This window comes from Limanda limanda, chromosome 21 (genome assembly GCF_963576545.1).
Source record: "Limanda limanda chromosome 21, fLimLim1.1, whole genome shotgun sequence".
Classification (NCBI taxonomy): domain Eukaryota; kingdom Metazoa; phylum Chordata; class Actinopteri; order Pleuronectiformes; family Pleuronectidae; genus Limanda; species Limanda limanda.
In genome coordinates, this window is record NC_083656.1 from 18938147 (window position 1) to 18952493 (window position 14347).

The 14347-nt window shown below is 42.8% G+C and overlaps 2 protein-coding genes across 2 annotated transcripts in view; one reads left to right on the plus strand and one right to left on the minus strand.

The window, feature by feature from the left end:
* Positions 1–14347, minus strand: part of ca10a (carbonic anhydrase Xa) — a 288939-nt gene that overhangs the window by 20195 nt on the left and 254397 nt on the right. The gene's annotated exons all lie outside the window — the stretch shown is intronic.
* Positions 6–1947, plus strand: LOC133028032 (WD repeat-containing protein 70-like). The gene has a single exon (XM_061095226.1). It carries the CDS (start codon positions 9–11, stop codon positions 1911–1913), a length of 1905 nt encoding a protein of 634 aa, XP_060951209.1. The 5' UTR covers positions 6–8; the 3' UTR covers positions 1914–1947.

Consider the following 14347-nt stretch of genomic DNA (forward strand, 5'->3'; position numbering starts at 1 on the left):
TTGAAAACATGGATCCCAGCAGAGTGGAAGAAGCATCTGACAAGATGAGCAATGATGATGAGATGGCATCTGTCATGGGATTCTCTGGGTTTGGTAAGAAAGCCCGCACATTTGACCTGGATGCCATTTTTGAGACGACCCGACGAACTGCCGTTGAAAGGAGTCAGCGTGTGTTAGAGGAGAGAGAGAAGGAGGCTGACGTGGAGGAGGAAGGGCAGAGCTCCAAGTCGGTCAAGCCAACAGTCAAAACTGCAGCTACTGCTTTCAGTAAACCGGAGAGTGACAGCAGCAGTGACAGTGGTTCAGACTCTGACTCAGACTCTGATGTCATTGGGCCGCCAGTGCCTGATGAGCTTGTGGGACCGCCTCTTCCTCCAGGTTACACAGGCAGCACGGCTCACAGTGATGATGATGATGATGAGGAGGAGGAGGAGGCAGATGATGCTGATGAAGACAATCCAGTGAAGAAAATTCCAGACACTCATGAGATCACCCTGCAGCACTGCACCAGGACAGTATCGGCTCTTGGCTTGGACCCGTCTGGAGCTCGTTTGGTGACGGGCGGATATGATTATGATGTTCGTTTCTGGGATTTTGCTGGGATGGACCAGTCTCTGCAGGCCTTCAGGTCCCTGCAGCCCTGTGAGTGCCATCAGATCAATCATGTGCAGTACAGTGTGACAGGTGATGTTATCCTGGTGATATCTGGTAACGCGCAGGCCAAGGTGTTGGACCGTGACGGCTTTAATGTGATGGAGTGTGTGAAGGGAGACCAGTACATTGTGGATATGGCTAACACCAAGGGCCATACAGCTATGCTGAACTGTGGCTGCTGGCATCCAAAGTTCATGACCTGCTCCAATGATGGCACCGTGCGCACATGGGACGTGAACTCTGAGAAGAAGCACAAGGCCGTGTTCAAACCGCGCACCTTCCAGGGAAAGGTCACACCCACATGTTGCACCTACAGCCGTGATGGGAAGCTGATAGCAGCCGGCTGCCAAGATGGCAGCATCCAGATCTGGGACAGAAACCTCAGCGTCCATACAAAGTTCCACTGTAAGCAAGCACACACTCCAGGATCAGACCCCTCCTGCCTCGCTTTTTCCTATGATGGCATGGTTCTGGCTTCACGTGGGGGTGATGACACTCTGAAGACGTGGGACATACGCAACTTCAGGAAGCCACTGAATGTAGCTACTGGATTACCCAACAACTTTACAATGACCGACTGCTGTTTCAGCCCAGACGACAAGCTTATTCTAACCGGGACGTCGGTGAAGAAAGACCAGGGCAGCGGGAAGCTCGTCTTCTTTGACCGAACCTCCTTCCAGAAAGTCTATGAAATAGAAGTCACCAACGCAAGTGCCATCCGCTGCCTGTGGCATCCAAAACTGAACCAGATAATGGTGGGAACTGCGAATGGACTGGCCAAGGTCTACTACGATCCTTTCAAAAGCCACAGAGGGGCGAAGCTTTGTGTGGTGAAGAGCCAGCGGAAAGAGAAGCACACCGAGGTCCTTACACAAGATTACATCATCACACCTCATGCGTTACCCATGTTCAGAGAGGCCCGACAGCGGAGTACACGGAAACAGCTGGAGAAGGACAGACTTGACCCCAAGAAGTCCAACAAGCCCGAGCCTCCAGTGTCGGGACCAGGTCGTGGAGGCAGAGTCGCAGCTCATGGTGGAACGCTGTCGTCGTTCATCGTGAAGAACATCGCTTTAGACAAAACAGATGACAGTGACCCCCGAGCTGCCATCCTACGTCACGCCAAGGAGGCTTCAGAGAACCCGTACTGGGTCGCCCCGGCGTACACACAGACCCAGCCCGAGCCTTTGTTTGCAGAGGAATCGGAGGAGGATGAGGAAGCTGAGAAGGAGCCAGAGTGGAAGAAACGCAAGATCTGAGAGGTTTCGACTGCACTTCATTTTATATCGGATAGTTAACGGGATGAGCTTGTGGTTTGGTTTACTGCACCACAGCCACAAGGTTTCAGGATCAATCCTATAAAAATTAGTTACTGTCAGAAACTGTGCATATGAGCGTCAGTTAAATGACTAAATAGTAGGGTTCCTGTCCTCCCTCCTGGTATTTGATTTTAACTGTGTATGTTTGCTTCTGTTTTGAGCGTCAGCACATAAATGTGCAGGCATCCGAACTTGGCAAGCGTCATATAATCTTAAACAGGTTTATTTTACTTTAATTTAAATTCATTAGCTTTTGGAAGAAATTGGATTTTTGTGTCTGTTTTGATTGTACAGACTGTATTTTCTACTGTTTCTATTGTCCTCACACGTCTCCAGAGTTGGCTAGTGCCTCTTAACCCTTAGATGCACGAGTGACTGGACCCTACACTCTTCCATAAGTGGGTCAAAAATGACCCATATTCGAATCAATGGGGTTTTATGCCATTTTGGTTAGGAATAATCACTTGTATAATATTTAGTATTATATGTAGGACCACACAAGAATGATTTCATGTTTGAAATATCTTTATTTTTCACTTTTTATCATTTTTGAAAAAGAAAATTACCCAGAACAGCAATAGAAAAATGTGTACATCCATTGTGTGTGTGTGTGTGTGTGTGTAACTTTCCAGTCATTGACAGTTCCTCTCTCTTTTCCCTGTTTTGCCTTCTTGTCTCATCACTGTATGCAGTTCAGACAAACTACCTGTTTCTGGCTGTGATCATTGCACACAGGTACATTGCATTTCCTACACCTATTGTTGACTTTGCGATCTTTGTTACATGGGCAGATCTGACACCTCTTTCTCTTTGGTTGGCCCTGTCTGCTTCTTTCCTGTGGCTAGGTTGTGGCTTTTGTTACCCCACACCTTTCCATTGATTCAATAATCGTGGTTTGATACATCCCAGTTCTTCTCACTTCCTGCAAGCAGGGTCAATCCAATGAAGGCCATGAATTCATCTTTGGTGACATTTTTCCATTCTTTTCCTCCAGCTGTTGCTACTCTCCGTCCTTCCAAGTTTGTGCACTTCATCACCTCTTGTATTATATCATCAGTGATAAAGAGCTCTGTGCAGGCCCTGACCGACTTCTGAGGATATTGTGGCTCTGTGTTCTGCCCTGGGTGGGAGGTAACTCGCTCCAGTAAGAGCCCTTCCGACTCATTCTGTTGGACATGATTTGGACACTTTCTTCTTCAGAGGACACAGAAGAGGAATCTTCTGAGTTAGATTGATCCTGTTCAGTTAGATTTCCAGGTGGACGACTGCCACTGCCACCTGGACAATAGTCTGGGTCCTCATCATCAGAAATGTCAGACTTGTAGTCCAACCCCATTACTGCCTCTCCATCATCTGTAGGACCATTTCAGCTGTGTATCTAGCAGCCATGACACCTTGGATGAGGAAACATAAGAGCAATGTTTTCAATAGATCAATATGTAGCTATATAAATAAATACACTCAAACACACACACACACTACATATAGTAATGTTAGCTAACTTAGTTAGCTAGCTACTGTTAGCTAGTTATAAAGTAGGCTAATTTGTTGAAAAATAACAATAAAATACTCTTTCACACAACAATCATGAATGACACGCACACACACAATACATATAGTAATGTTAGCTATCATAGTTAGCTAGCTAGTGCTAGCTAGTTATAAAGTAGGCTAATTTGTTGATAAATAATAATAACAACAGTCATCAAAGACACACACACAATATTATATGAAGATAATACTTACATGTATCAGCTCTTGCTGTGTAAAATAATCTTCTTGAGGGGTGAAAGTTCTGATATAGTCTGTGTGGTCCACAGTTAATTTATTCCTGACAGCTACAGTTGATAAGAATCAAAGGTTCCCATTGGATTCCATAGAAAATGCATGCGGGTCATTTTTGACCCACTTACGGAAGCTTGGGGTAGTAATACAAAAACTACAATTTCTTAAAATGTATAAAAGGTAAGTTAAAAATGTAAATGGCATTATATCAAAAACATGTTTTTGAGGAATACCTGGAATATGAAATGATAACAATTTTTCATTACGAAGATATTTCAAGAAAACAACCTCACCGGGTCATTTTTGACCCACTTATGCATCTAAGGCAGAGGTCTTCAACAGGGGGTTGGCGACCCCTATGGGGTCCGTGGAGGTACAGCAGGGGGATCGCGAAATCTTTGGTTGATTAGACAATTTTTTAAATTTTCTTTTTTTTTTTTTTCACGAATGTAAATGTCTATCAATACACATTATCATGCATCCAACATATTGTGAGGCTGATTTGACCCTATGCCTGACAACGTCCATCCATCCAAGATTAGATAAATTGTGTGCTACCCATCAGGGTCCGACATCTCACTTATGTGGGAGTATGTGTGCCATCCTCAGATAGCTTGAGGATTAACTGTCTCTTCTACATGTATGTTTAAAATAAAAACATGAATCTGTGAATTACTTTAATAGCTCAGTGTTGTATGCAAGATGTACAGTGGGTACGGAAAGTATTCAGACCCCTTTAAATATTTCACTCTTTGTTTCATTGCATTAATTTGCAAAAATCAAAAAAGTTCATTTTATTTCTCATTAATGTACACTCAGCACCCCATCTTGAAAGAAAACAACTGAAATGTAGAAATTTTTGCAAATTTATTAAAAAAGAAAAACTGAAATATCACATGGTCATAAGTATTCAGACCCTTTATTGTGACACTCATTCATTCACTCACATGCTGTCCATTTCTTCTGATCCTCCTTGAGATGGTTCTACTCCTTCATTGGAGTCCAGCTGTGTTTAATTAAACTGATTGGACTTGATCAGGAAAGGCACACACCTGTCTATATAAGACCTTACAGCTCACAGTGCATGTCAGAGCAAATGAGAATCATGAGGTCGAAGGAACTGCCCAAGGAGCTCAGAGACAGAATTGTGGCAAGGCACAGATCTGGCAAAGGTTACAATAGAATTTCTGCAGCACTCAAGGTTCCTAAGAGCACAGTGGCCTCCATAATCCTTAAATGGAAGAAGTTTGGGTCGTTTGGGCCTTGGTGAGAGAGGTAAAGAAGAACTCAAAGATCACTGTGGCTGAGCTCCAGAGATGCAGTAGGGAGATGGAAGAAAGTTCCACTAAGTCAACTATCACTGCAGCCCTCCACCAGTCGGGGCTTTATGCCAGAGTGGCCCGACGGAAGCCTCTCCTCAGTGCAAGACATATGAAAGCCTGCATAAAGTTTGCCAAAAAAAGACATGAAGGACTCCCAGACTATGAGAAATAAGATTCTCTGGTCTGATGAGACCAAGATTTAACTTGTTGGTTTTAATTCTAAGCAGTATGTGTGGAGAAACCAGGCACTGCTCATCACCTGCCCAAATACAATCCCAACAGTGAAACATGGTGGTGGCAGCATCATGCTATGGGGGTGTTTTTCAGCTGCAGGGACAGGACGACTGGTTGCAATTGAAGGAACGATGAATGCGGCCAAGAACAGAGATATCCTGGAAGAAAACCTCTTCCAGAGTGCTCTGGACCTCAGACTGGGCCGAAGGTTCACCTTCCAACAAGGTAATGACCCTAAGCAGACAGCTAAAATAACAAAGGAGTGGCTTCGGAACAACTCTGTAACCATTATTGACTGGCCCAGCCAGAGCCCTGACCTAAACCCAATTGAGCATCTCTGGAGAGACCTGAAAGTGGCTGTCCACCAACGTTCTCCATCCAACCTGACGGAACTGGAGAGGATCTGCAAGGAAGAATGGCAGAGGATCCCCAAATCCAGGTGTGAAAAACTTGTTGCATCATTCCCAATAAGACTCATGGCTGTACTAGCTCAAAAGGGTGCTTCTACTCAATACTGAGCAAAGGGTCTGAATACTCATGACCATGTGATATTTCAGTTTTTCTTTTTTAATAAATTTGCAAAAATTCTACATTTCTGTTATTTTCTGTCAAGATTGGGTGCTGAGTGTACATTAATGAGAAATAAAATGAACCTTTTTGTTTTTAGCAAATGGCTTCAATGAAACAAAGAGTGAAATATTTAAAGGGGTCTGAATACTTTCCGTACCCACTGTACATCTTGCATACAACACTAAGCTATTAAAGTAGTTCACAGATTCATGTTTTTATTTTAAACATACATGTAGAAGAGAGTGAATCCTCAAGCTATCTGTGGACGGCACACATACTCCCACATAAGTGAGATGTCAGACCCTGATGGGCAGCACACAACTTATCTAATCTTGGATGGATGGAGCTTGAGTGAAAACTTTAAAGGGGTCTGAATACTTTCCGTACCCACTGTATGTTTATAAATGGCAGTGGCATGGCAACTCTGTACCTTGCACATGTTTAAATTAAAAACATGAATATATGAACCCGTGTAATATTTGAATAGCTTAGTATTGAATGCACAATATCAGGGTAGTTATGTTTATACATGGCACTAGGCCCAGTTTAATATAAAACATCATTTTATACAATATATATAGTAGGGGGTCCCTGCTCCATCTCTCCACCTGTTTGGGGGTCCTTGGCCTGAAAAACGTCCCGATGTAAGGGTTAAACCAGCTCCAGATTTTGCGGTCTGGTTCTGTTCATGAACTATGTAGAACAGTCTGCCACATACATTTGCAAAATGCAAAGAAATACAAATAAATTAGCCCGTTTTGCTATGAAGTATTTTTTTTAAGGTTTAATGTTTTGTTGAAGGTGATACACAAAAGTTCATCCAGGTATCTGACAGTTTGGGTTTTTCTTCACACTGTATTCTACCTCGATAAAAGGAAACAATTATTCTCTTGTTTAACAGTGATACATTTTATCCAAAGTGAAATCTGAAACGGAGTCTAGTTGCTTTGTGCCTAAAGCAACTAGACATTTTTTTAACATTAAAAGTAGGTGTGGCCACAACTATAAAAAAAAAAAAGAAAAAACAAGAAAAGATGACCTCAAACTACTCAAAAGATTATGGGAGGACTATGACATCAAACAAAGGTTCCACTGCACTGAGATGGAGGGTGATATGACCCCACTGGTGGCTGCTGTGGTCTATCAAAAGAGGGGCCGTGCCATTTACCTTCTGAAGGAGAATGACGATATGGCTAAAGATGCTCCCACTGATCGAACAGTTCCATCAGGAGCACAGGACTGGGAATCAAAGAGCAAAAGGTGGAAACTCAAATTTCAGAAGCTTGTACAATGCTTAAAGACTGTAGTAGGGCAGATAACAGCAATTTTTCACTGAAATTGTGCAAAATGTGATACAAGCACCAAATTTGGCATGGTGGTTCCCAAGGGTCTACTTAACAAATCTGCCTGACGTGCCATTCAAAAATCCAAGATGGCGGCCATTTTTCAAGATGAACGCCAAATGCGTCTGCCGAAAATGGTTTTGCTCATAGAAATGCATGTACTTGATGGATTTCAATGATCTTGGTGTCGATTTCTATGTTTTCTTGCATGCTGATTCAAATTTTTCTACTTTCAAAAAACACAAGTGAATAACTTCACACTTTTTGGCTATTTAGATCAGTCTTTTTCTACATTTTCACTTGCCTGAGGAGCGTCCACAATTCCAGTTCTGGGATCTGGTTTTGGATATGGAACTGGTCGTGCTCCTGTTGATACGCTCCTTCAGGGAAGGAAACTTCGACCTGTACCCTGAAGCACTCTCAGAACTGATCCCCTACTTCTTCGCGAATAACAATGTAAATTATGCTCGGTGGCTTCCAGTTCATTTCAGAGACATGATGTCTCTTGAGAAGCAGCATCAAGACGTAGCCAGAGAGTTTCACAAAGGAAAATTTGTTGTCCACAAGTCCAGAAGGGACTTCTCTGCCATGGCCATTGACCAAGCCCATGAACAGAACAACGCCGCAGTCAAGGGTGATGGAGGAGCCATTGGACTAACAGAGGACCCAGGGGCACTTCGGAGATGGATGGTGGCTGGACCTGAAGTGAGTCATCTAGTATGTGCATATGAGGCTATTTCTGGTGTGAAAGACGCAACCATCAGCACCAAACACCATGAACAGACCTTAAGTGCCCAGACATCTTTCATTGAGAAGGTGGAGGCACTGTTCAGATTGATAAAAGAGATGGGCAACCCTTTCCAAGAAGAGTCTGCTGATTTGCTGGTGCTGGACACAAAGAACATTGCAGATCCAGCACTAGCTGAACTAGTTGGTAGTCATCACGAGAGAGGCAAGGAGAAGTTCCAGTCATTTATGGAGGCCTTGGAGAATGAAGAAGAATGCACATTCTATCAGCCAATCAAGAAAAACAAGGCTTCTTTCTTCAAGCACGAGCAGGCAGCCAGCAGCTCCAAGGAGAAAGGGTTTAAAGATGACTGTCACTTGTTCTCCCGGCTCTTCATCTCATCTTCATCTTCATCTGCCAAAACAGACAGTGTGACTTGTAAGAATTCTTCAAGTATGAGAACCAGTCAGCACCTGCATCTCTCAGTGACAATGGCAGGCTTCGTATGTGCCAGAAGTCACAGCTAACTGAAATTCTTCAGGCACTGGTGACGTTGCCTGACAGCGAACCAGAGGGAGACACCATCATCATTGATGGATCAGCGCTCATCAATTCCCTGCCTCCACGCAGCCCAAAGACTTTCGATGACTATGCAAAAGAAGACATCCTTCCAAGAGTGGAATCCTTTGGCACCAAATTCAAGCGAGTCGATGTCATCTTTGATGTTTACAAGAAGTCTAGTCTGAAATCTGAAACCAGGTCAAAAAGAGGTCAGGGGATCAGAAGAAGAGTGACTGGTACCAGCAGGACCCCAACAAACTTGAGAAGCTTTCTGCGGGATGACAACAACAAAACTGAGCTCTTCCACTTTCTCGCAGAGAAAATATGTCAGGCTGGAACCACAAGTATGGTCATCGTGACAAAAGGAGAAGATGTCATCAGCAACAAAAACAGATCCCTCGATGCTTTGGCCCCATGCTGTCATGAAGAAGCTGATACCCGTATATTTGTACATGGAAGAGATGCAACTGCAGAGGGTAGCAAGTCACTTGTCATCAAAGCCAATGACACTGACGTGCTCATCATAGCAGTGTCTAAGCTGCCATCCCTGCAGAGGCTTGGTCTTCAAAAAATGTGGATTGCCTTTGGGCAGGTAGCCAATGCCCGATGGATACCAGTCCATGAGGTAGTTTCTGCAATAGGACCTGAGAAAGCCAGTGGGATCCTGTATTTTCATGCATTCACAGGCTGTGACACGGTCTTGTCTTTCCATGGGAAGGGAAAGAAATCTGCATGGCTGACATGGGAAGTCTGTGATGAGGTTTCTGAAACCTTTACAAAACTCAGCAACTGTCCAACAGAGGTTTCTGAAGATGACCTGCAGAAGCTGGAGAACTTTGTTGTCGTCATGTATGACAGATCAAGTTCAGCCACCGGTGTTGACGAGGCAAGGCTGAATCTCTTTGCACGTAAGCAGAGGTCCTATGATGCGATGCCACCAACCAGTGCAGCCCTCATGGAACACGCAAAACGAGCTGCTTACCAGGCTGGTATCATATGGGGTCAAGCAACAGTTACCAATCCAGAAGTCGTCAGTCCTGCCGACTGGTGATGGAATCGGAAGGGAGACATATGGCAGATCTGTTGGACAACGCTTCCACCTATTGCAGCCAGCTGTCAGGAACTGACCCACTGTTCCTGGAAGAAAGGCTGCAACCGGAGATGCAAATGCTTTCGTTCAGGGCTCACCTGCACTGCACTCTGCAGCTGTGTAAGTCAGCTGTAGTGATACATATACAGCAGTGAAAGTTGGTGCCAGTGTGTGGACCACTGTAATAGTTTGCTTTGGAAGGACGATTTTTACAGTATTAAGGGTTTTTATTATTATTTTCGATCTTGTTTCCGTCCAGAATAACATGATTCCAAATGCTAAGTATCTTAATGCAAAATGTGTATATTTAATGTTTATATTGTGTAAATAAAGTATTAGGAGTATTATTTGATGTGTTATGTTGTTATTTTATATAAAGTGTTCATTTTCTACCATTTACAGTATTAGAATGCTAGTGAAAGTAAAACAATTAGATTCAGCATGCAAGAAAACATAGAAATTGACACCAAGATCATTCAAATCCAATAAGTAGATGCATATCTTTGAGCAAAACCATTTTCGGCAGACGCATTCGGCGTCCATCTTGAAAAATGGCCGCCATCTTGGATTTTTGAATGGCACGTCAGGTAGATATGTTAAGTAGACCCTTGGGAACCACCATGCCAAATTTGGTGCTTGTATCACATTTTGCACAAATTTTCTATTATCTGCCCCACTATGATGCATGTAAAGTCACCAGGATTGGAAACGTTGCTTACATCAATGATGAGGAATTTCACATAGCGGACGGGAGCCATCATACTGCAGTCTTCTTGGGGCTGAGAGGAGATGGCTCTGAACTTGCAATTCAGAGAATGCGTAAAACCAAGTTTCCAGAGCTGAAGAATTAGAAATTACTTCTGCGAATTCCAAAACTGCACCATCGCTGTGTCGTGCAATGTGTTGACTTTGCAGAAGATAGGCACTATGGATATCTTTCTTTTGGACTTTGTGAACGCACCCTGGATGAGCATATCAGAAGCAAGGACGACCGTCTGCGTCAAAAGGATCTCGTCTCTGACCTCCGTCAGTTTGAGGGCACTTCATTGTCAAAAGCCACAAATTCTCCACCGAAATCTCTCGCCACAGAATGGTTTGATCAGTAAGTAAAGGAGACAAATATATAGAACAATGTAATTCACTGAAGCTGTTTTCAAATCACATCTGGAAAATGTCAGCACAACTGAGTCCTGACACTGGACAGAATTTGCCTTTCACATACAGACAGGAGATTATTCGGGTCTGACTTGTCAGGTCAGACACCAGGAAAATGTCAAAAGCATTCAGGTGATGGGTGGCATCAAGCTACTTCCATGTATTGTTTTTGTAATAAATCATGTTGTTATTACTACTTCGTGACGTCTACGAATTGTCTTTTTTATACTGAAATGTGACTTGTGAATTTGTGAATTTGTGAATAACAAAACAAAATTTACTAAATATTTGAATTCATGCGGTATAACCAAGGGGCAACATCCTGGCCTGAGCGATGAAGCCGATGCGGAAGTGAAAAAAGCTGCAGTTCCATGGGAAGCCGCTACGCCTGGCTCCAGAAGCAAAAAAGTCCCATTGACTCCCATGATAAAAAGCCCGATTTTAGAGCAGAATAAAACCTGTTTACAGCCTGGTACAAAATTTAGTTTTAGTCTCAATCGCGAGGTTATTCTTTCAAGATAACTCTGAGGGGGGTGAATTTAATTCTAACTCCCTCGTTTAAGCGATAAAGAGGTTTGAAATTCACGTGACGTCACAGTAAAGTCGACAGACTGCCACTGCTAGCCTGGTGTCTGCTTGTCTCCAGCAGAGCTAACAGGCTAATGGAGTGAACACAGGCTGAGACCATGGAGAGGCTTCCACCCACACATCGGAGGAGTAACACGGTTTGAAGAGCTGCTGGTTCTCCTGACGGAGCAACTAGAGGTGTCTGCGCTCCCGCTTCTGTGGTAAGTGAAGTTTAGTCTTTTATTTAGTTGTGTAATTAGTTATTCCCAGGTACCGGTGTCTCTGTAGCAGGCTCGCTAGCTTAGCTACGCTAACCAGCAGTCAATAGACCACCAGTAATAGGATGCTAACCGAACGGGAGTTTTTATCTACACACACCGGGATGCGCCGATCGCCTCAGCAGAGAGAAGCGGTAGAGTTTGGTGATGAATCTTTTAAACTGAGAGAGGAGACTGTGTGTGTCCGGAGCTAACGTGTCCGGAGAATTAGCTTCACCACGTATCATAACTAATGTTATATAAAGCTGTTTCACTCACCATCCCATTTGACTTGACTGTGTGACACAGATTCTTATTCTGCAGAAACAGATTTACTGTGATCAACTGAACCCTGAGTATTTAAAGTCACATCTGCATTGTAAGAGCAGCTGTTTAAAGTAGCATAACGTCTCCTAAAGCTCTTTATTCAGAGTATTGGTGTTGTGTTGTAACGTGTTACAGTGAAAACTAAACGTGTCTGCTACCTTCAGTTTTTACATCGTTAATCTTAGGCAGACTTCACTGAATTATTGTGTTAATTATAAATAAATTATAGGAAGTGTAACTTTACTAGAATAGACAGTCACATAGAGAAGCTCAGGCTGATGTACACAACCTATTTCCTAAGCTGAAATGATTATGATCTGATGAACTTTGAAGTAATAAACTTTTATTTTTACCATGTAAAAGTTGTTAAGGAGTTAACCTGGCACATGTATGACTTAACATATGTGTATTTGTGTTGAATGTTTGTCTAGTGTTTTCATTACTTACAGTCAAAGCAAAGTATTGCACATAATACATAATGTATTAAATAATATATGCAATACTTTTAATGTGAATGAACTCCATACTGTACATTCATTGTCGTGGTAGTGCACAGTTTAATCCAAAAGCATATTCAAATACATAGTTGAATATCCACAGAAAATAAGGACACAAACTTTGTTCATAAGTATCACTTCCTCGACAATAATGCCATACTTTTTTGTTTCCTATCATTTTATTAGGTACAGACAATCTGAAGGACACAGCTGTGCTGACCGTGTTCTGTCTCTTATGGCAAAGAAGAACAATAAAACACTGGGTTCTTATCTAAAGTGTATCAAATCAGAAAGCAAAAGATAAACATTGTTCTAATAAATGTTCATTTTTTTATCCAACCATAATGAATATAGAAATGAACTCCATTATCCATGACACTTAGCAATGAGCCAACTTTAAACAGGTGCAGGCCATCTTTAGTTAAGGGAGGAACACATGAAGCTGTTGCCGGTCATCCTCATGTTGACCAGCCTGAAGCTGCAGATCTCCAGCATGTTGCTGCTGCCACAGTGAATGCTGAGGACATCAGGGGCTGCAGTGCTGGGTTTGTACCCTGATGGTTAAATGCACATATTGTAAGTCGCTTTGGATAAAAGTACTGAAAGAAATAAAACATTTTACAAACAGATAAAATGTCTTTGTACCTCATCTGTAATATTCAAGGTGATAATCTCCCACAGAGCTGTTGATAACACTCCACATCCTATTCTTAATATGAGAACTGTTTACAACGTTGGTGTTATATTAACTTATTAAAATAAAAAATCAAGTCACAAACACACGACTGGAGTTAACTTGCTTCAATCTATTCATTAGACTTGTTAAATAAACGGTAACTTATACAAATTACACATTAAAAAACACTTGAGGCATGTAAGCATATGATTATGATGATATATAAATAAATAGGTTTTGTTGTTGTATAGTTTCAAGGTTACTTACTGCTCGTTCATGGTAAAGTTTGCCACCATCCGGTCACAGCACAGTGCTAGCTGTTAGCTCCGCCGTTAGCATGTCTCGGCTAGCCGTTAGCTCCCCGGTTAGCATGTAGCGAGTAGCCAGTTAGCCGTAGCCTGAGCTAACCAGGAAACTAGAGCTCGTCTGCCGTCGCTAAACTGTGAGTCAGCAGTCACGCTGCTCGTCCTTGCCCATTGTTTGGTCAGCGAGGAACGAGGAGGAGTCAGCACCGGCAAGATGGCGCAGAAGGAACGCCTCCTACTAGCTTCATTCACCCTCTGCAGAAACCAATGGGTGACGTCGCGGACGCTTCGTCCATTTATATATACAGTCTATGGGTATAACAGATTAATTTTCACTGCATCAATCTACTCCATTTATCTCACAGATGTGAACGGGAGGACAAGATTAGCTGGTTTTGGCAAGAGCAGACCTTTTCCAGACGACCAAACTTCTTATAAGTCAGAGAGTCCAGGAACAGAATTCTGGAGAGCCACGGAGACTTTAACAGGAGGGCGTTACTTACGATACACCTCGAGCACAGATATACAGGTTAGTATTTGTGTTGCATGTATTCTCTTTATGATTGAAGTGAAACAAAATATTTTGTTGATTAAACTGCTTTGCTGACTTTTCAGGTGGCAGGAATGCTGATCTATTTCATCCTCTCCGGTGGACACCATCCTTTTGATGGTAAACTCTGGGAGCTTGAGTCAAACATTCCAAAGGGGAAGTATACGTTGGACAACGTTCAAGATGTGGTGGCAAAGGATCTCACCGAGAGGATGATCAAAACAAACCCAGAGGCCAGACCCACAGTGGAAGAGTGCTTGAGCCATCCGTTCTTCTGGACCAGCACTGAGTAAAATCTCTTTTGTCATAGCCAGTTATCTCAGATTATTCATATGCTGCAGATTTATGTTTTAGAGCTAGCACAGTGTTGACTTAAAGGTTTACATACAGTGGCTGTTTTCAGACACT